Source organism: Oncorhynchus keta, chromosome 17 (assembly GCF_023373465.1).
Source record: "Oncorhynchus keta strain PuntledgeMale-10-30-2019 chromosome 17, Oket_V2, whole genome shotgun sequence".
In the NCBI taxonomy this organism is placed as follows: domain Eukaryota; kingdom Metazoa; phylum Chordata; class Actinopteri; order Salmoniformes; family Salmonidae; genus Oncorhynchus; species Oncorhynchus keta.
In genome coordinates, this window is record NC_068437.1 from 31,815,222 (window position 1) to 31,835,619 (window position 20,398).

General features: G+C 44.3%; 1 protein-coding gene across 1 annotated transcript in view; it reads left to right on the plus strand.

Annotated features, from left to right (window-relative positions):
- Positions 1 to 17,687: 17,687 nt before the first annotated feature.
- The window catches only part of LOC118396163 (transcription factor Maf-like), a 141,249-nt gene continuing 138,538 nt past the window's right edge, over positions 17,688 to 20,398 (plus strand). Inside the window, exon 1 of the mRNA XM_052465909.1 lies at positions 17,688 to 19,036. Within this exon, the coding sequence (XP_052321869.1) occupies positions 18,000 to 19,036 (1,037 nt within the window). The 5' untranslated portion in view covers positions 17,688 to 17,999. The remainder of the gene's footprint in view (positions 19,037 to 20,398) is intronic.

Below are 20,398 nucleotides of genomic sequence, written 5' to 3' on the forward strand. Positions count from 1 at the left end.
GCACACTTAAATTCACACAGGACACCGAATAGGACAGGAGAAGTACTCCAGATATAACAAACTGACCCTAGCCCCCCGACACAAACTACTGCAGCATAAATACTGGAGGCTGAGACAGGAGGGGTCAAGAGACACTGTGGCCCCATCCAAGGACACCCCCGGACAGGGCCAAACAGGAAGTATATAACCCCACCCACTTTGCCAAAGCACAGCCCCCACACCACTAGAGGGATATCTTCAACCACCAACTTACCATACTGAGACAAGACTGAGTATAGCCCACAAAGATCTCCGCCATGGCACAACCCAAGGGGGGGCGCCAACCCAGACAGAATGACCACATCAGTGAATCAACCCACTCAGGTGACACACCCCTTCCAGGGATGGCATGAGAGAGCCCCAGCAAGCCAGTGACTCAGCCCCTGTAATAGGGTTAGAGGCAGAGAATCCCAGTGGAAAGAGGGGAACCGGCCAGGCAGAGACAGCAAGGGCGGTTCGTTGCTCCAGAGCCTTTCTGTTCACCTTCCCACTCCTGGGCCAGACTACACTCAATCATATGACCCACTGAAGAGATGAGTCTTCAGTAAAGACTTAAAGGTTGAGACCGAGTTTGCGTCTCTGACATGGGTAGGCAGACTGTTCCATAAAAATGGAGCTCTATAGGAGAAAGCCCTGCCTCCAGCTGTTTGCTTAGAAATTCTAGGGACAATTAGGAGGCCTGCGTCTTGTGACCGTAGCGTACGTGTAGGTATGTACGGCAGGACCAAATCAGAGATAGGTAGGAGCAAGCCCATGTAATGCTTTGTAGGTTAGCAGTAAAACCTTGAAATCAGCCCTTGCTTTGACAGGAAGCCAGTGTAGGGAGGCTAGCACTGGAGTAATATGATCAAATCTTTTGGTTCTAGTCAGGATTCTAGCAGCCGTATTTAGCACTAACTGAAGTTTATTTAGTGCATTATCCGGGTAGCCGGAAAGTAGAGCGTTGCAGTAGTCTAATTTAGAAGTGACAAAAGCATTGATACATTTTTCTGCATCATTTTTGGACAGAAAATTAGATTTTTGCAATGTTACGTAGATGGAAAAAAGCTGTCCTTGAAATGGTCTTGATATGTTCTTCAAAAGAGAGATCAGGGTCCAGAGTAACGCCAAGGTCCTTCACAATTTTATTTGAGATGACTGTACAACCATTAAGATTAATTGTCAGATTCAACAAAAGATCTCTTTGTTTCTTGGGACCTAGAACAAGCATCTCTGTTTTGTCCGAATTTAAAAGTAGAACGTTTGCAGCCATCCACTTCCTTATGTCTGAAACACATGCTTCTAGCAAGGGCAATTTTGGGGCTTCACCATGTTTCATTTAAATGTACAGCTGTGTGTCATCCGCATAGCAGTGAAAGTTAACATTATGTTTTCGAATGACATCCCCAAGAGGTAAAATATATAGTGAAAACAATAGTGGTCCTAAAACGGAACCTTAAGGAACACCGAAATTTACAGTTGATTTGTCAGAGGACAAACCATTCACAGAGACAAACTGATATCTTTCTGACAGATAAGATCTAAACCAGGCCAGAACTTGTCCGTGTAGACCAATTTGGGTTTCCAATCTCTCCAAAAGAATGTGGTGAACGATAGACAGCTGCCTCTGATTGGGAACCACACCCGGCCAAACACACAGAAATAGAAAACATAGAACACAAAACATAGAATGCCCACCCCAACTCACGCCCTGACCAAACCAAAATAGAGACATAAAAAGGATCTCTAAGGTCATGGCGTGACAGAAAAACCTAACCCTATAGGGGAGGGTCTGGGTGGGCATCCATCCGCGGTGGCGGCTCTGGTGCGGGACGTGGACGTGGACCCGCTCCACCTTAGGCTTGGCCCACTTAGGTGGCGTCTCTGGAGCGGGGACCCTCGCAGCGGGCTCCGGACAGGAGGGCGACTCTGGCAGCTCCGGACAGGAGGGCGACTCTGGCAGCTCCGGACAGGAGGGCGACTCTGGCAGCTCCGGACAGGAGGGCGACTCTGGCAGCTCCGGACAGGAGGGCGACTCTGGCAGCTCCGGACAGGAGGGCGACTCTGGCAGCTCCGGACAGGAGGGCGACTCTGGCAGCTCCGGACAGGAGGGCGACTCTGGCAGCTCCGGACAGGCTGCAGGCACAGGACTCACCAGGCTGTGGAGACCTACTGGAGGCCTGGTCCGTAGAGGAGGCACAGGATAGACCGGTCTGTGGGGGAGCACTGGAGGCCTGGTCCGTGGAGGAGGCACAGGATAGACCAGGCTGTGGAGACCTACTGGAGGCCTGGTCTGTGGAGGTGGCACAGGATAGACCGGTCTGTGGGGGAGCACTGGAGGCCTGGTCCGTGGAGGAGGCACAGGATAGACCAGGCTGTGGAGACCTACTGGAGGCCTGGTCTGTGGAGGAGGCACAGGATAGACCGGGCTGTGGGGGAGTACTGGAGATCTTGTGCGTAGCCTTGGCACCACTCTTCCAGGCTGAATGCCCACTTTAGCCCGGAACGTGCGGGAGCTGGAACAGGCGGCACTGGGTCCTCCTGGCGAACTGAGAAAACCGTGCCTAGAGCCGGCGCAGGACTCACCGGGTAGTGGAGGTGCACTGGAGGTCTGGAGCGCCAAGCTGGCACAAGTTATGCAGGGCTGGGGAGGCGCACAGGAGGCCTGGTGCGTGGGGCTGGCACAGTCTTCACCAGACGGCGAGCACGCACCTCAGGACGAGTATGGAGAGCTGACTCAGCTGACATCAAATCGAGGACACGCTCCATCAGGCGGATGTCCTGCCTCATGCACCAACACAGCAACTCCCTCATTACTCTTTCCTACAATCTCCCAATCAACTCCTTCACTGTCTCTGCGTCGCTCCCTTCACTCACCTCCAATTCCACCCCGACTGGGTCTGGTTCCATCCTCGGCTCCTTATGGTAAGCACGGGGAGTTGGCTCAGGTCTGAATCCTGACTCTGCCACACACCCTGTGTGCCCCCCAAAAAAATAATTGGGGGGGCTGCCTCTCGTGTCTACTTCGTTGCCGTAACTCCTGGTAGCGAAGTTGTTCCTCCCTCGCCACTTCAACCTGTTTCCATGGCAGGGTCTTGTCCCCTGCCCTCACCTCCTCCCATGTCCACAATGTCCTCCATTCTCTCTTCTCCTGGGCCCAGGATCCCTGCTCCTCCTGGCCACGCTGCTTCGTCCTTTGGTGGTGGGTAGTTCTGTAATGGCTGTTGGAAGGAGTGGAGGACGAAGGTGCAGCGTTGTACGTGTTCATCTTTATTATTTGAACTGAACACTGAACCAACGAAGAGAACGAACGAAACCGAAACAGTTCTGTCTGGTGCAGAAAAACTGAAAACATCTACCCACAAAACACAGGTGGGAAAAAGCTACTTAAGTATGGTTTTCAATCAGAGACAACGATAGACAGCTGCCTCTGATTGAGAACCACACCCGGCCAAACACACAGAAATAGAAAACATAGAACACAAAACATAGAATGCCCACCCCAACTCACGCCCTGACCAAACCAAAATAAAGACATAAAAAGGATCTCTAAGGTCAGGGCATGACATGTATGTGATGATGCTTTTGGAGAAGTGCTTGTGTGCGTCGGGTTAGTGCTGGGGTCAACTGTGTTCATCCAAATAAATGACAACTTGATTATTTTATAGGAAATCATCAGCCTAAACTGTTTATGCTAGTCAACAAACTACATGTGAGTTTTTGTAGCCTTACAGGCTCGTTACAATATGGAAATTCACATACAAATATTCAGTTCATAAGCATTGACTGTAATACCTCTAGGGTCTTGTGGTGAAAGACTGATGTGCAACAGCTTTCTACCTGGGCCCTTATTCACAAAGTGTCTTCAGTGTAGGATTAGTGATCTAAGACCAACTCCCCCTTGTCAATGTAATCATTCATTGTGATATAAAAAACTGATCCTACTCATACTCTAAGATGCTTTGTGAATATGGGCCCTGGTCTGTCTGCATGCTGCTTTCTAGTGATCAAACTCCCTCTTCATCTGAAATGCAACACCAAAAACATAAATAAGAAATGGCTTACTCAGTAAGTTAGTTAACTTATGAAACACTAATGTAGATGTGCACAAGCCTATTCAGCCAAATTATACAAAAACAACAGCCTATATGCAGTGAAATCCAGAGGGGTGTTTTTCTTGCCAACTTTTCCAGTCACCAGCGCATCAATAAACAAGCAGGGGAATGAAGTAGCTTGACAAAAAAGTGTTCACAGTAGTCAGTATTATAGCTAGCAAATATATAGTTGTTATTCTCTAGAAACCGAGCTACAGTCCACTTAGTTAGCTATGGTGGTGAACTCAGACTGATGGTGGGAGTCAGGTAACGTTAGCTAAATTTCCCCCAACAGTTTAAATCTAGCTAGCTAATGGCATTTTTAACAACTTTATCAATCAGATGGATATCTTAGCAAATGTAGCTATTCGTTTTCCCCTCGCATCTAAAGCTGCCTGATAAAGCTTGACTGTAATGCGTCTGTGTGTAGCTGGTGAGATGAGTCAGGCGCAGGACAGCAGATATGAGTAATGAAAGCAATTTTACTCAATAATATAACAGTACACATCGTATAAATACAAGGCCACAAATACGGACCGCAATACAATTAACAATTACTCACAAACAAACATGGGGGAACAGAGGGTTAAAATAATGAACAAGTAATTGGTGGATTGAAACCAGGTGTGTAAAACAAATACAAAAACAAATGGAAAGGCCGGCTAGAAGGCCGGTGACGTCGACCCCGAACTCCGCCCGAACAAGGAGAGGGACCGACTTTGACTTTTGACATTGACAGCTTCAGAGTCTTCACCTGAATGAATGTCAATGACAAAATCACATGCTGCGTCATGCACTTATTTTTCTTTAGCAGCCCCCCCCCCCGAAAAGAATATTTATTTTCTATTTCCATCTACAAGGGGTGTGTATTCTATTTATAATGGCAACTTTCACTTGCAACGTGGCCTTTAAGGTTAGGCATTAACTGTGAATGGTTAAGGTAAGGGTTAGGATGGGGATAAAACAAAAACAACTTTCTATGGCTGGATTTGAATTTGTAAACCTTTGAATCAGAGGCAGATGCTTACACTCAGGACCCAGCCACCATCCCAGTCCACAATACCCTAGTAACACCTAGGGGAGAAAAATGGCTGCTTCCATTACGGCACTTTGTTTCCGTGGAGTGGAAGCTTATTATCTTGATATGCATTATTTTATTCCCTTCATAAAACACTGATGGAGAAAAGCGGGTTACCTATTCTTTGTGCTCCATCTTGGAATAGCTATTCACAGCTCCCTCATTCCCTTACAGAAGATATAACACTAAGTTAAAACCCCACAAAACACTTCATCCTCTACACGGCTAATGAAATGATTGTCTGAAATCTGATAAAGCCCATTGGAACAGCGGTTTGGTCCTTCCCCATTAGGAGAGTGACTAGGATTTAATACATGGCATTAAATTGGGATTCTTACAGTGCATTTGGAAAGTATTCAGACCCCTTTGCTTTTCCCACATTTTGTTACGTTACAACCTCATTCTAAAATGGATTAAATCATCAATCTATAATGACAAAGCAAAAACTGATTTTATTTTTGCAAATGTATTAAAACTAAAAAAACACAAGTATTCAGACCCTTTACTCAGTACTTCGTTGAAGCACCTTTGGCAGCAATTACAGCCTCAAGTCTTCTTGCGTATGACGCTTGTAACGATGTACACTGACAGTCGGGAAGCACGTTCAGGGAGTGAATGCCAACCACAGGGACAATCCCAGAGATCCGGAGCGGACTGGTGGCCTCCGCTGACATGCAGAAACCTGACCAACCTGCTGAGGAGTGAGAGCCTGATGAGTAGGCTGAGACCTCCCCGGTTGCCTCGGTTGAGGCACTGGAACCTGTTCACCCAGTTTAGGCATGGGAGCCTATCGAACCCCGAAGCCTCCCAGGTAGCTCCGCTCCAACACCCGGACCGGACATCACCCCCAACACACACAAAAAAAACTCTTACGTTTCCCTTTGTTGAGTGGTCGTTCTGTAACGATGTACGCTGAGAGTCGGAAAGCAAGTTCAAGGAGAGAATACATTTAATTAATTAATGAACAAAACAAGAAACAAGACTGGGGAAGAAACCAAAGGGAGTGACATATAAAGGTCAGGTAATCAAGGAGGTGATGGAGTCCAGGTGAGTGTCATTATGTGCGTAACACTGGTGACAGGTGTGCACCCTAACGAGCAGCCTGGTGACCTAGAGGCCGGAGAGGGAGCACATGTGACAACGCTACAAGCTTGGCACACCTGTACTTTTAAGATGACGCCGAGGAGGATGACTGACGTTTTACGTGCCCGTTACCAATTGAGCTATTTTGTTAGTTTTTTTTGCGTTGTTTGTAACTTTTTTTAAACTTATTTTGTGCATAATGTTGCTGCTACCGTCTCTTACGACCGAAAATAACTTCTGGACATCAGAACTGGTATTACTCTCCACAAACCAGAAGAAGCTTTTTCCTTTAACGAGTACGATGAGAAAGATATACTGCTCTCCCAGGAACAAGCCTATATCCCCGTCATTTGCGTGAAGAAAAGACGGAGGAAAAGAGGACGCAGATCGGGCTGCATTTTGAGAATCCGTAGGCTAGCGAGTAAACTCCCCCTGCCATCAATTCTACTTGCTAACATGCAATCATTGGAAATAAAATTGATGACCTACGATTACGATTATCCTACCAACGGGACATTAAAAACTGGAATATCTTATGTTTCACCGAGTCGTGGCTGAACAAAGACACTGATAATATAGTGCTGGAGGGATTTTCAATGCACCGGAAGAACAGAGAAGCTAAGAGGGGTGGGAGTGTGTCTTTTTGTCAATGACACCTGGGGTGCGATGTCTAAAATTAAAGAAGTCTAGAGGTATTGCTCGCCTGAGATAGAGTACCTTATGATAAGATGTAGACCACACTATCTACCAAGAGAGTTCTCATCTATATTATTCGTAGCCATCTATTTACCACCACAGATCGATGCTGGAGCTAAAACCGCACTCAACCAACTCTATAAGGCCATAAGCAAACAAGAAAATGCTCACCCAGAAGCGGTGCTCCGAGTGGCTGGGGATTTTAATGCAGGAAAACTTAAATCAGTTTGACCAAATTTTGACCAAATGTGCAACCAGAGGGAAAAAAACTCTAGATCACCTTTACTCCACACACAGAGATGCATACAAAGCTCTCCCCCAAATCTGACCATATTTTCATCCTCCTGATTCCTGCTTACAAGCAAAAACTAAAGCAGGAAGTACCAGTGACGATACGGAAGTGGTCAGATGACGCTGATGCTACGCTACAGGACTGTTTTGCTAGCACAGACTGGAATATGTTCTGGGATTTATCCGATGGCATTGAGGAGTGTACCACCTCAGTCATCAGCTTCATCAAAAAGTGCATCGACTACGTTGTCCCCACAGTGACCGTAAGTACATAACCCAACCAGATGCCATGGATTACAGGCAACATCCGCATTGAGCTAAAGGCTAGAGCTGCCGCTTTCAAGGAGCGGGACACTAATCCAGATGCCTATAAGAAATCCCGCTATGCCCTCCGACGAACCATCAAACAGGCAAAGCGTCAACACAGGATTAGGATTGAATACTACTTCAACCGGCTCTGATGCTCGTTGGATGTGGCAGGGCTTGAAAACTATTATGGACGACAAAGGGAAACCCAGACACGAGCTGCCCAGTGACGTGATCCTACCAGATGTTACGTTATTATAAATGTTATTGTGTTACTTTTTATTATTTTTTACTTTAGTTTATTTGGTAAATATTTTATAAACTCTTCCTGAACTGCACTGTTGGTTAAAACTTCTCTGGGATATGTGGGACGCTACCGTCCCACCTAACCAACAGCCAGTGAAATTGCAGGGAGCCAAATTCAAAACAACAGAAATCTCATACTTAAAAGTCCTCAAACATGCAAGTATTATACAACATTTTAAAGACAAACTTCTCGTTAATCCAGCCACAGTGTCTGATTTCAAAAAGACTTTACGGCAAAAGTACATCTTGCGATTATGTTAGGTCAGCGCCTTGTCACAGAAAAACATACAGCCATTTTCCAAAGAAGGAGAGGTGTCACAAAACTCAGAAATAGCGTTAAAATTCATCACTAACCTTTGATGATCTTCACCGGATGGCACTCCCAGGACTCCGTTTTAGACAATAAATGTATGTTTTGTTCGATAAAGTTCCTCTTTATGTCCAAACACCTCATTTGAAATGGGTGTGTTATGTTCAGAAATGCATTGTCTCAAACAAACATCCAGTGAAAGTGCAGAGAGCCACATCAAATGATAGAAATACTCATCATAAACATTGATAAAAGATACAAGTGTTAAACACACAATTAAAGATACACTTCTCCTTAATGCAACCGCTGTGTCAGATTTCAAAAAGGCTTTACGGCGAAAGCACACCTTGCGATTATGATTGGTCAGTGCCAAGTCACAGAAAAACATACAGCCATTTTCCAAAGAAGGAGAGGTGTCACAAAACTCAGAAATAGCGTTATAAATATTCACTTACCTTTGATGATCTTCATTGGAATGCACTCTCAGGAATCCCAGTTCCACAATAAATGTTTGTTTTGCTCGATAAAGTCCATAATTTATGTCCAAATACCTCCTTTTTGTTTGCGCGTTTAGCCCAGTAATCCAAATGTACAGTACACAAGCAATTAGTTCAGACGAAAAGTCAAAAAAGTTATATTACAGTTCGTAGAAACATGTGAAACGATGTATAGAATCAATCTTTAGGATGTTTTTATCATAAATCTTCAATAATGTTTCAACCGGACAATTCCTTTGTCTTTAGAAATGAAAAGGAACAGAGCTCGATCTCACGGCCGCGCGCCTGACTGAGCTAATGGCATTCTGCCAGACCTCTTAGTCAAACAGCTCTTATTCGCGCCCTCTTCACTGTAGACGCCTGAAACAAGGTTCTAAAGACTGTTGACATCTAGTGGAAGCCTTAGGAAGTGCAATATGGCCCCACAGACACTGTATATTAGATAGGCAAAGACTTGAAAAACTACAAACCTCAGATTTCCCACTTCCTGGTTGGATTTTTTCTCAGGTTTTTGCCTGCCATATGAGTTCTGTTATACTCACAGACATCACTCAAACAGTTTTAGAAACTTCAGTGTGTTTTCTATCCAAATCTAATTATATGCATATTCTAGCTTTTGGGCCTGAGTAGCAGGCAGTATATCCTGGGCACCTTATTCATCCAAACTACTCAATACTGCCCCCGTTCCTAGAGAAGTGTTAAGGGCTTGTAAATAAGCATTTCACGGTAAGGTCTACATTTGTTGTATTCGGCGCATGTGACAAATAAAGTTTGATTTGATTTGGGAAGTTTCTCCCATTCTCTTCTGCAGATCCGCTCAAGCTCTGTCAGGTTGGATGGGGAGCGTCGCTACACAGCTTTTTTTCAGGTCTCTCCAGAGATGTTTGATCGGGTTCAAGTCTGGGCTCTGGCTGGGCCACTCAAGGTAATTCAGAGACTTGTCCCAATGCCACTCCTGCGCACTGAAAAACATCCCCACAGCATGATGCTGCCACCACCACGCTTCACCGTAGGGATTGTATTGGCAAGATGATGAGTGTTGCATGGTTTCCATCAGATGTGACGCTTGGTATTCAGGCCAAAGATTTCGATCTTGGTTTCATAAAACCAGAGAATCTTGTTTCTCATGGTCTGAGAGTCCTCAGTTTGACCGAGCGGCCAGCTCTAAGAAGAGTCTTGGTGGTTCCAAACTTCTTTCATTTAAGAATGATGGAGGCCACTGTGTTCTTGAGGATCTTCAATGCTGCAGAAAATGTTTGATACTCTTCACCAGATCTGTGCCTCGACACAATCCTGTCTTGGAGCTCATGGCTTGGTTCTTGCTCTGACATGCACTGTCAACTGTGCGACCTTATATAGACAGGTGTGTACCTTTCCAAATCATGTTGATTCAATAGAATTTACCACAGGCGGACTCCAATCAAATTCTACAAACATCTCAAGAATGATCAATGGAAACAGGACGCACCTGATCTCAATGTTGAGTCTCATAGCAAATGGTCTGAATATTTATTTAAATAAGGTATTTCTGTTTTTCTAAAAACCTGTTTTTGCTTTGTCGTTATGGTAATGTGGGTAGATTGATGAGATTTATTTTTTTTAAATCAATTTTAGAATAAAGCTGTAATGTAACAAAATGTGGAAAAGTGAAGGGGTCTGAATACTTTCCGAATGCACTGTATTTGAAGCCTACTTATTATTAGGACTATAACAAGTGATTATGAAGCAGAAACTATGTAATGGTGGATTCCTTACATTTAGTTAAACCCTAAATCAGCAGTTGAAACAATAACAAGCGTAAAAATCATAAAGGGGGCCTATAAACGTAGAAAGAGCCCATTTTACATTGTCACCTTAGTCAAAACGTCAGCTAAAACCATGATTTGGTCAAACAAGTGCATTATCCTCATCCTGTAATGAAAGTGTCTGCCCCGCCCCCCTGTGTATGTGCCCTCGCTGGGACCTGCTACTGTGATGAGCGAGCCACCGTCCTCTCCCCCCATGAGCTTGAGAGAAAAATGCATTCTGATTGTATGTCATTTCAAAATACAATTGTGGGAAAACACAGCTTTGGAAGTTTGTCCTTGTCATTGTCAAAGAGAGCAGGATCTCATATTTGTGTAGGTACAATGCTTATTTCTCAACTCTCAATATTCAACTCAATAGCAACTATTTGATATGGCTTTGAGATATGGAGCGACTTGCGCGAGATGCGAACCAGCCATTGCGAGGACATAGGCCAATAGGAAGCCTACAATTAAAATGTTTTTTTTTAGGACATTACATTTACTGTTGGATGAATACATGGCTACTAGCAGTGGGTATTATATTTAGAGTTAGCGATCTAGTTCATGTGTTTTGAGTTTCCACATCCTCAGGTGCTAACCCTAAATGAATTAGCCCAACACATTAGTTAGTGCACATAAAGATGTATGTAATTCATAATTAGCCTACATTACTCATGATTTGGGTCAGACCAAATCATGAGCTGGTGCCACTAACTGTAAAAGTTAGTGGCGCCAGAGAGACCAGGGGAAAATTAGTTTGTGGCTCGTGCAGTGATGTGGGCTGGTGTGGATAAAATGCCAGGGCCGAATTCTTGTCCCAGTCCTCCCCCTGCAAACATTGGAGTAAAACAAGCTTATATTTTAGGTTCTGATGTGGTGGACAGCTGAACTAAGCTCATGAGGCATAAATACATTATATTCTTCAAGAATTAATTTGTACATAAACTCAGCAAAAAAAGAAATGTCCTCTCACTGTCAACTGCGTTTATTTTCAGCAAACTTAACATGTGTAAATATTTGTATGAACATAACAAGATTCAACAACTGAGACATAAACTGAACAAGTTCCACAGACATGTGACTAACAGAAATTGAATAATGTGTCCCTGAACAAAGGGGGGGAGTCAAAATCAAAAGTAACAGTCGTTATCTAGTGTGGCCACCAGCTGCATTAAGTACTGCAGTGCATCTCCTCCTCATGGACTACACCATATTTTCCAGTTCTTGCTGTGAGATGTTACCCCACTCTTCCACCAAGGCTTCTGCAAGTTCCCGGACATTTCTGGGGGAATGGCCGTAGCCCTCACCCTCCAATCCAACAGGTTCCAGGCGTGCTCAATGGGATTGAGATCCGGGCTCTTTGCTGGCCATGGCAGAATACTGACATTCCTGTCATGCAGGAAACCACACACATAACGAGCAGTATAGTTGGTGGCATTGTCATGCTGGAGGGTCATATCAGGATGAGCCTGCAGGAAGGGTACAACATGAGGGAGGAGGATGTCTTCCCTGTAACGCACAGCGTTGAGATGGCCTGCAATCTACAACAAGCTCAGTCCGATGATTCTGTGACACACCGCCCCAGACCATGACGGACCCTCCGCCTCCAAATCGATCCTGCTCCAGAGTACAGGCCTCTGTGTAACGCTCATTCCTTCGACGATAAACGCGAATCCGACCATCACCCCTGGTGAGACAAAACCGTGACTCGTCAGTGAAGAGCCCTATTTGCCAGTCCTGTCTGGTCCAGCGATGGTGGGTTTGTGCCCATAGGTGACGTTGTTGCCAGTGATGTCTGGTGAGGATCTGCCTTAAAACAGGCCTACAAGCCCTCAGTCCAGCCTCTCTCAGCCTATTGCGGACAGTCTGAGCACTAATGGATGGATTGTGCGTTCCTGGTGTAACTCGGGCAATTGTTGTTGCCATCCTGTACCTGTCCGGCAGGTGTGATGTGCAGATGTACTGATCCTGTGCAGGTGTTTTTACACGTGGTCTGCCACTGCGAGGACAATTGGCTGTCCGTCCTGTCTCCCTGCAGCGCTGTTTTAGGCGTCTCAGATTACTGACATTGCAATTTATTGCCCTTGCCACATCAGCAGTCCTCATGCCTCCTTGCAGCATGCCTAAGGCGGGTTCACACAGATGAGCAGAGACCCTGGGCATCTTTCTTTTGTTGTTTTTCAGAGTGAGTAGAAAGGCCTCTTCAGTGTCCTAAGTTTTCATAGCTGTGACCTTAATTGCCTACCGTCTTAGACTGTTAGTGTCTTAACAACCGTTCCACAGGTGCATGTTAATTAGTTGTTTATGGTTCATTGAAAAGCAGTGTGGGAAACAGTGTTTAAAACCTTTACAATGAAGATCTGTGAAGTTATTTGGATTCTTTCAAATTATCTTTGAAAGACAGGGTCCTAAAAAAGGGACGTTTCTTTTTTTGCTAGTTTATAATTTAGTCCAAAATTGGATGTAGCAAATTCAGTTTGCCTGTTTTAATGTGGGTTTATTGAAGTTACACTGAGTTTTTCTGCCTTAATAAAGGATACTTCAAAATCAACACACAGATTGCTCTTTCAGATGACCCTTCAGTGATTGTCTACACCCCCACCCCACACCTCATCTCAAAAGAAATGGGTAACTTTTGGGTGGCTCAACCCGTTGGAACGCTGTCAAGGAGGGCAGTTACATGTGTTGGCAAAGAAGAGGTCCTGAGTTCCAGCCAGGTAGGAGGCGAATCACTGGGAAGTGATACTGGCTAAGTCCGTAACATGAGCTTATTTAAAAATAAACATGTGTTCCATATGACGTGGAACATAAGTTATACAATCAGGAGAGCCTGGATATAATCATTAATACTAACAGTAAATCCCAGGCCAGACCTGAATGGAACACTGGGTACTTTTACCCAGGATACATTTGGGTTTCTCCTGGGGTGAAATCAGAAAGGTCACATCATCTCTCATTAACACTATGGGTATTTGGGTTAAACCTGACCATAGTTTCTGATAAACCCACGCATAGTTTCTGAGAGGACACCGATTGGACAGGCTACATTTTAGACAGTCCATTTACCCTTCTATTGGAGCAGGTCCAAACTGAATCAGTGAAGTGAAACAACAGTGAAACAACTGGATACTGTTGATTGCAGGCAAGAGAAAATACCATGGCCTAGGCCCTAGCAGATCTATAGGACTATCTATGGCTTTCTAGAAGAAAAAAATATAAAACAAGGAAATCTTATATTGCAACTTGTATGGTCCATGCAATATCAGCAACATTATGAATAGGCTCATGTACATTATTGGAAAGAAATAATAAAATGTCCACTAATGCATAAAAAAAATTGCATTATTACTAATGTATTTAATACTGCGTAGTACAAAACAACTTGGATAAAGAAATATAATTTTGATCATATGAGCATGTTATTGTCTAAATTACATGTGTTTAAAAATGTGTTTGACTGTTTCATAGCCTCACTTAATTGACAGAGATTCACCATAATTACACTTTCTAGTTCTTCTATTGACTAATAATGACTATGTGTTTACACAGCAGCAGCAGCATGGAATTGGAAGGGACACCTCTCCTCTGATATTTACTCAACCCATCAGAGACACCTCCTCAGAGAGCCTACTCTGTTTTGTGTGTTAATGAAAAAAACATCCTCTGTGTTTAGCGCTAAGTCCCTGTGAACAGTCACAGGGACCAGGAGAATATCTACTAGTGTTGAGGCACAGGGGACTTGGTGCTGTGCTGCTGGGGGCGTTGGATTTCTAGATGTTGCATTCCCGTGTGACTTGCTCGACAGAGAGATGAGTTATTTACTCTCATCTCCTCCGAGGATAACCCTCTTTATGGTTTGTTCTTATGTGCCACCACTCCTGCCATATAGAGGGAGGAAGGAGGGGGGGGCTACTATGTCTGTTCTGTTCATTAGTAGGGAAACAGGCTCTATTGAAGATTACTCCATATTGGAGCTAAGGGGCAGAGAAGTATTTGATTGAGTGTGTTATAAAGAGCTTATAGTGAAAGTGACATATATACAGTGCCTTGCGAAAGTATTCGGCCCCCTTGAACTTTGCGACCTTTTGCCACATTTCAGGCTTCAAACATAAAGATATAAAACTGTATTTTTTGTGAAGAATCAACAACAAGTGGGACACAATCATGAAGTGGAACGACATTTATTGCATATTTCAAACTTTTTTAACAAAAACTGAAAAATTGGGCGTGCAAAATTATTCAGCCCCCTTAAGTTAATACTTTGTACCGCCACCTTTTTGCTGCGATTACAGCTGTAAGTCGCTTGGGGTATGTCTCTATCAGTTTTGCACATCGAGAGACTGAAATTTTTTCCCATTCCTCCTTGCAAAACAGCTCGACCTCAGTGAGGTTGGATGGAGAGCATTTGTGAACAGCAGTTTTCAGTTCTTTCCACAGATTCTCGATTGGATTCAGGTCTGGACTTTGACTTGGCCATTCTAACACCTGGATATGTTTATTTTTGAACCATTCCATTGTATATTTTGCTTTATGTTTTGGATCATTGTCTTGTTGGAAGACAAATCTCCATCCCAGTCTCAGGTCTTTTGCAGACTCCATCAGGTTTTCTTCCAGAATGGTCCTGTATTTGGCTCCATCCATCTTCCCATTAATTTTAACCATCTTCCCTGTCCCTGCTGAAGAAAAGCAGGCCCAAACCATGATGCTGCCACCACCATGTTTGACAGTGCAGATGGTGTGTTCAGGGTGATGAGCTGTGTTGCTTTTACGCCAAACATAACGTTTTGCATTGTTGCCAAAAAGTTCCATTTTGGTTTCATCTGACCAGAGCACCTTCTTCCACATGTTTGGTGTGTCTCCCAGGTGGCCTGCTTTACCTCCCTACCACTGAGGAAGTACAGTTCCCGCTCACCCAGTCAAAACTGTTCGCTGCTCTGGCCCCCAATGGTGGAACAAACTCCCTCACGACGCCAGGACAGCGGAGTCAATCACCACCTTCCGGAGACACCTGAAACCCCACCTCTTCAAGGAATACCTAGGATAGGGTAAGTAAGGGTAAGTAATCCTTCTCACACCTTTAGATGCAAGTGGCTTTCCACTGGTTGTCATAAGGTGTATGCACCAATTTGTAAGTCGCTCTGGATAAGAGCGTCTGCTAAATGACTTTGTAATGTAAATGTTGTGGCAAACTTTAAACAACACTTTTTATGGATATCTTTAAGAAATGGCTTTCTTCTTGCCACTCTTCCATAAAGGCCAGATTTGTGCAATATACGACTGATTGTTGTCCTATGGACAGAGTCTCCCACCTCAGCTGTACATCTCTGCAGTTCATCCAGAGTGATCATGGGCCTCTTGGCTGCATCTCTGATCAGTCTTCTCCTTGTATGAGCTGAAAGTTTAGAGGGACGGCCAGGTCTTGGTAGATTTGCAGTGGTCTGATACTCCTTCCATTTCAATATTATCGCTTGCACCGTGCTCCTTGGGATGTTTAAAGCTTGGGAAATCTTTTTGTATCCAAATCCGGCTTTAAACTTCTTCACAACAGTATCTCGGACCTGCCTGGTGTGTTCCTTGTTCTTCATGATGCTCTCTGCGCTTTTAACGGACCTCTGAGACTATCACAGTGCAGGTGCATTTATACGGAGACTTGATTACACACAGGTGGATTGTATTTATCATCATTAGTCATTTAGGTCAACATTGGATCAGTCAGAGATCCTCACTGAACTTCTGGAGAGAGTTTGCTGCACTGAAAGTAAAGGGGCTGAATAATTTTGCACGCCCAATTTTTCAGTTTTTGATTTGTTAAAAAAGTTTTAAATATCCAATAAATGTCGTTCCACTTCATGATTGTGTCCCACTTGTTGTTGATTCTTCACAAAAAAATACAGTTTTATATCTTTATGTTTGAAGCCTGAAATGTGGCAAAAGGTCGCAAAGTTCAAGGGGGCCGAATACTTTCGCAAGGCACTGTAACACTAAAGTCCTGGTCCTACAGTATGACCATGCACCATCATCAGTGTGTTCTTACCTTGTTTTTCGTCTTTCTTATTGTAAAGTCGGAAATGTATGCTCTAACATCCACCGACTCGAGAATGTACATTATTTATGCAGATCCTGCTATATGTTTAATCATTGTACAAAGTAACAAAAAGCAGAGGGGATCGTAACTGTCGTAACTAATGCCTGCCCTAGGCCTACTGTGTCATTCCAAAGGGTGGCGCTGTTGGGTTTGCTAACAGCCATTCATTCACATAGCCGGACCCATGCCTTTACAACCTTATCGACAACATGAGTGCACGGTCAATGACTTCACTGATCAAGAACTGCTTCAAGAGAATAGGCGTGTTCCTCTTCCCCGCTGTTGTTGACGCCTGCCAGATCTTACAACGCCTTGATAGGTATTGCACGTATCAGCTAACCACATCATATGTTATAGCAATCTGTCAGTCGATGACAGACGATGACGTGGCACGTAACCATTGGTTGATGCAGGTTTTATAAACGCATAGACTGAGAGAAGTGAGGCCACTTTGGCTGGTAAATGTTTCGCGGTAAGCAAAGTGTTTACCTTCATCTTACCCCATATTTCCACAATGAAATAACTACACTCAACACTAATAGTGTTACTACTACTTAACTAACCTTCTTCGATATGTTAGAATCAATTGGATAACCTACGTTTTAGGCCCTACAACCCCAATGTTTTACAAACATAGCCTATGCCTATTTGTTATTATGCTGACAAAATGGTATCGTAGGCTATATCTATACCCTATTCATTAGGTAGCTAATATACTATTAACTTGCTTTTTATATGTAGCTTTACTCGCTTATATAGCCTATGTAGGTATCCCAACTGTATTCAAAGAAATGGGATGAACATATTTACCATTCATTGAAAGTCGTTATAACCAATAGGCTATGTGGTGTTCTTTGTTTTGTTTTTCCTGTGTTTATTCTGCATTCTAGAGAGGGCTCCCAGAGTTTCCAAAATGTTGGATTTTCTACTATTATGCCTATTATGCTAATTATCCCTCAAAGCGAGATAGCTCATTGGCTGTGAGTACAAATGTAATATTTGAGCCCAGAGCCCTGATGTTAGGACGCCTATAAAATTCAGCAGGGCGTTTGAACTCGTCTGCAGGGTTTGATGGCTTTTAAAAAAACACTCTCTCCGTCAAGCCTGGGGTGGAGTTGTTTTTCTTTCCTTCTCTACAAGGCATGAATTTGCCTGTGACACGGCACGTGAACCTCCTTCAATTTGGCGCACTAATCCTAAAATAAGGCATGAAGTGTTAAATGTTAGAAACACACAGAACTGCGCTCAGACAAGGAGAAAGAGAGGGAGAAAACGGAGGAGAGTGAGACGCACGCGCTGCTCTGGTGCGTCTGTGCAGAGACTGCATAAAAAGAGGGAAAAAAATAACCAAAAAAACGTGCGCTGCGCAATTAGGCTAGAAACCTTGTGTTTTTTCTCTCCATTTTCTGGAAGATAAAATAAATAAAGAAATCAAGCTGGCTCAGTGCATGTCACAGCAGCCCGCTTTGACAGGTGCTGCTCAGCCCCTTTGGAGGACTGCTTTCAGCAGCAGCAGGATGGCATCAGAACTGGCAATGAGCAACTCCGACCTGCCCACCAGTCCCCTGGCCATGGAATATGTTAATGACTTCGATCTGATGAAGTTTGAAGTGAAAAAGGAGCTGGTGGAGCCGGATCGCAGCATCAGCCAGTGCAGCCGCCTGATCGCCGGGGGATCCTTGTCTTCCACCCCGATGAGCACGCCTTGCAGCTCGGTTCCCCCTTCCCCAAGCTTTTCGGCGCCCAGCCCGGGCTCCGGGAGCGAGCAGAAGGCTCACCTGGAGGATTTCTACTGGATGAGCGGCTACCAGCAGCAGCTGAATCCCGAAGCGCTGGGCTTCAGCCCCGAAGACGCGGTAGAGGCGTTGATCAGCAGCAGCCACCATCTCCAGTCCTTCGATGGCTATGCTAGAGGGCAGCAGTTCGCCGGGTTGGCCGGGGCAGGAGGCGGCATGGCCGGGGAGGAGATGGGCTCAGCAGCCGCTGTGGTATCCGCTGTTATCGCTGCAGCGGCAGCGCAGAACGGAGGTCCCCACCACCATCACCACCACCACCACGCCGGGGGACACCACCCCTCCACAGGGGTCCCGTCCAACGCCAGTTCGGCAGGCAGCCACCAGCACATAGGACACCTGGACCTGGACGACCGGTTTTCGGACGACCAGCTGGTGAGCATGTCAGTACGGGAGCTGAACCGACAACTGCGCGGGGTCAGCAAGGAGGAGGTGATCCGGCTGAAACAGAAGAGGAGGACCCTAAAGAACAGAGGCTATGCCCAGTCCTGCCGCTACAAGCGGGTCCAGCAGAGACATGTTCTGGAGGGCGAGAAGACGCAGCTGATCCAGCAGGTGGACCACCTCAAGGCGGAGATATCGCGGCTGGCCAGGGAGCGGGACGCATACAAGGACAAGTACGAGAAGCTCATAACCAACGGCTGCAGGGAAAACGGATCCGACAACACCCCCTCGTCCCCAGAGTTTTTCATGTGAGTTTTACGGCGTCAAAAATAGTTTTTAAAAAATTAAAAGAGGAAAATAAATGGTCTTACATTTAGTCAGATGTGTAAAGTTTCTGTGCGTAAAGTTGTGGCGTGGCAAAGATACAAATTACACCTTTTATTTTGTTTTTACATTTTGTTTGCGATATTTTATGAGAACGGAGTTAGGTAGTTAAATATCCTCTATGCATCTTAATTGATTTACCGTCGTTATTTTGTTGCTATTTTAAGAAGTAAAAATAAAACATGTGTGCGGTTTGTTTCGTTTGACATCTCCCTCAAAAGTGTACAATAATCATTAAGTAACTGTGCATCCAAACCTTTCTCAATTGGCTTTTATTTAGGGCCTACAGTAAATGTAGTCAAATTGAACTGAAAGGTAACTTCAATATTTAGATGTCTTCTTTGTATAATTTGCCACATTCTCATATTATCAATGTTGTTCATGTTTTGAGCATTTGAGTACACCAGGAGTATTTAATTCAACTCTTACACTAGGTCCGTAAACCTGCTGGTTTTCTATTCTACCTGATAATGAATTGCACCCACCTGGCGTCCCAGGTCTAAATAAGTCCCTGATTAGAGAGGAACAATGAAAAAGGCAGTGGAACTGGCTTCGAGGTCTAGGGTTGAATTGAGGGGTTAGGGGTTAGGGGTTAGGGTTAGGGTTAGGGTTATAGCCTATCCTAAGACAACCGTGTGGGTCATGTCCGGTATTTGCTGTTCTTTTACTATTGTTGTGAAGATTTCGTTGAACCCGTTTTATACGTTTTATAGTTTGAACTCATCACTTTTTTGGTGATTTGGGCCAAAATGTTTGAGGGACTTCATCATCCATCGGTCTCCTCAACTCACCTCACGTCTCGCCGTACCGTCTGACATCGAGCATCATTCTCTATACACACAAACCTGCTGACGCATCACCTTTCACTTGTCAGGCTTGGCTTATACAGTGTGTCTGGAGAAAGACAGACAGGACATTTGGAATTATATCGTCTCTGGAATGGAGTGCGTTGTGTTCTATACCGTTTGGCTTTCATTGTGTGTAGCCCACTATATTTTTTAATCTGATGGCATTTTGTACTTCAGGATTCCTGTGGATACCTTTATAATTCAAAAGGGCACATTTTAATTCAGTAAATATTCAGACAATATCATGTTATATTGTCACACAATATGTTGCTTTTTATTTTTTGAATATTGTAAGAATATTTTGATTAAATATAAGCCTACTTGTATATCAGTTATGTCCAAATGCACTAAATGGTTTTCTTTCTTCTTGTCTTGTCTTTGATATATGCATGCTCTTAAATCAGGTGAAGCTTCAGTTTGACTTTATCAAAAGTGTTA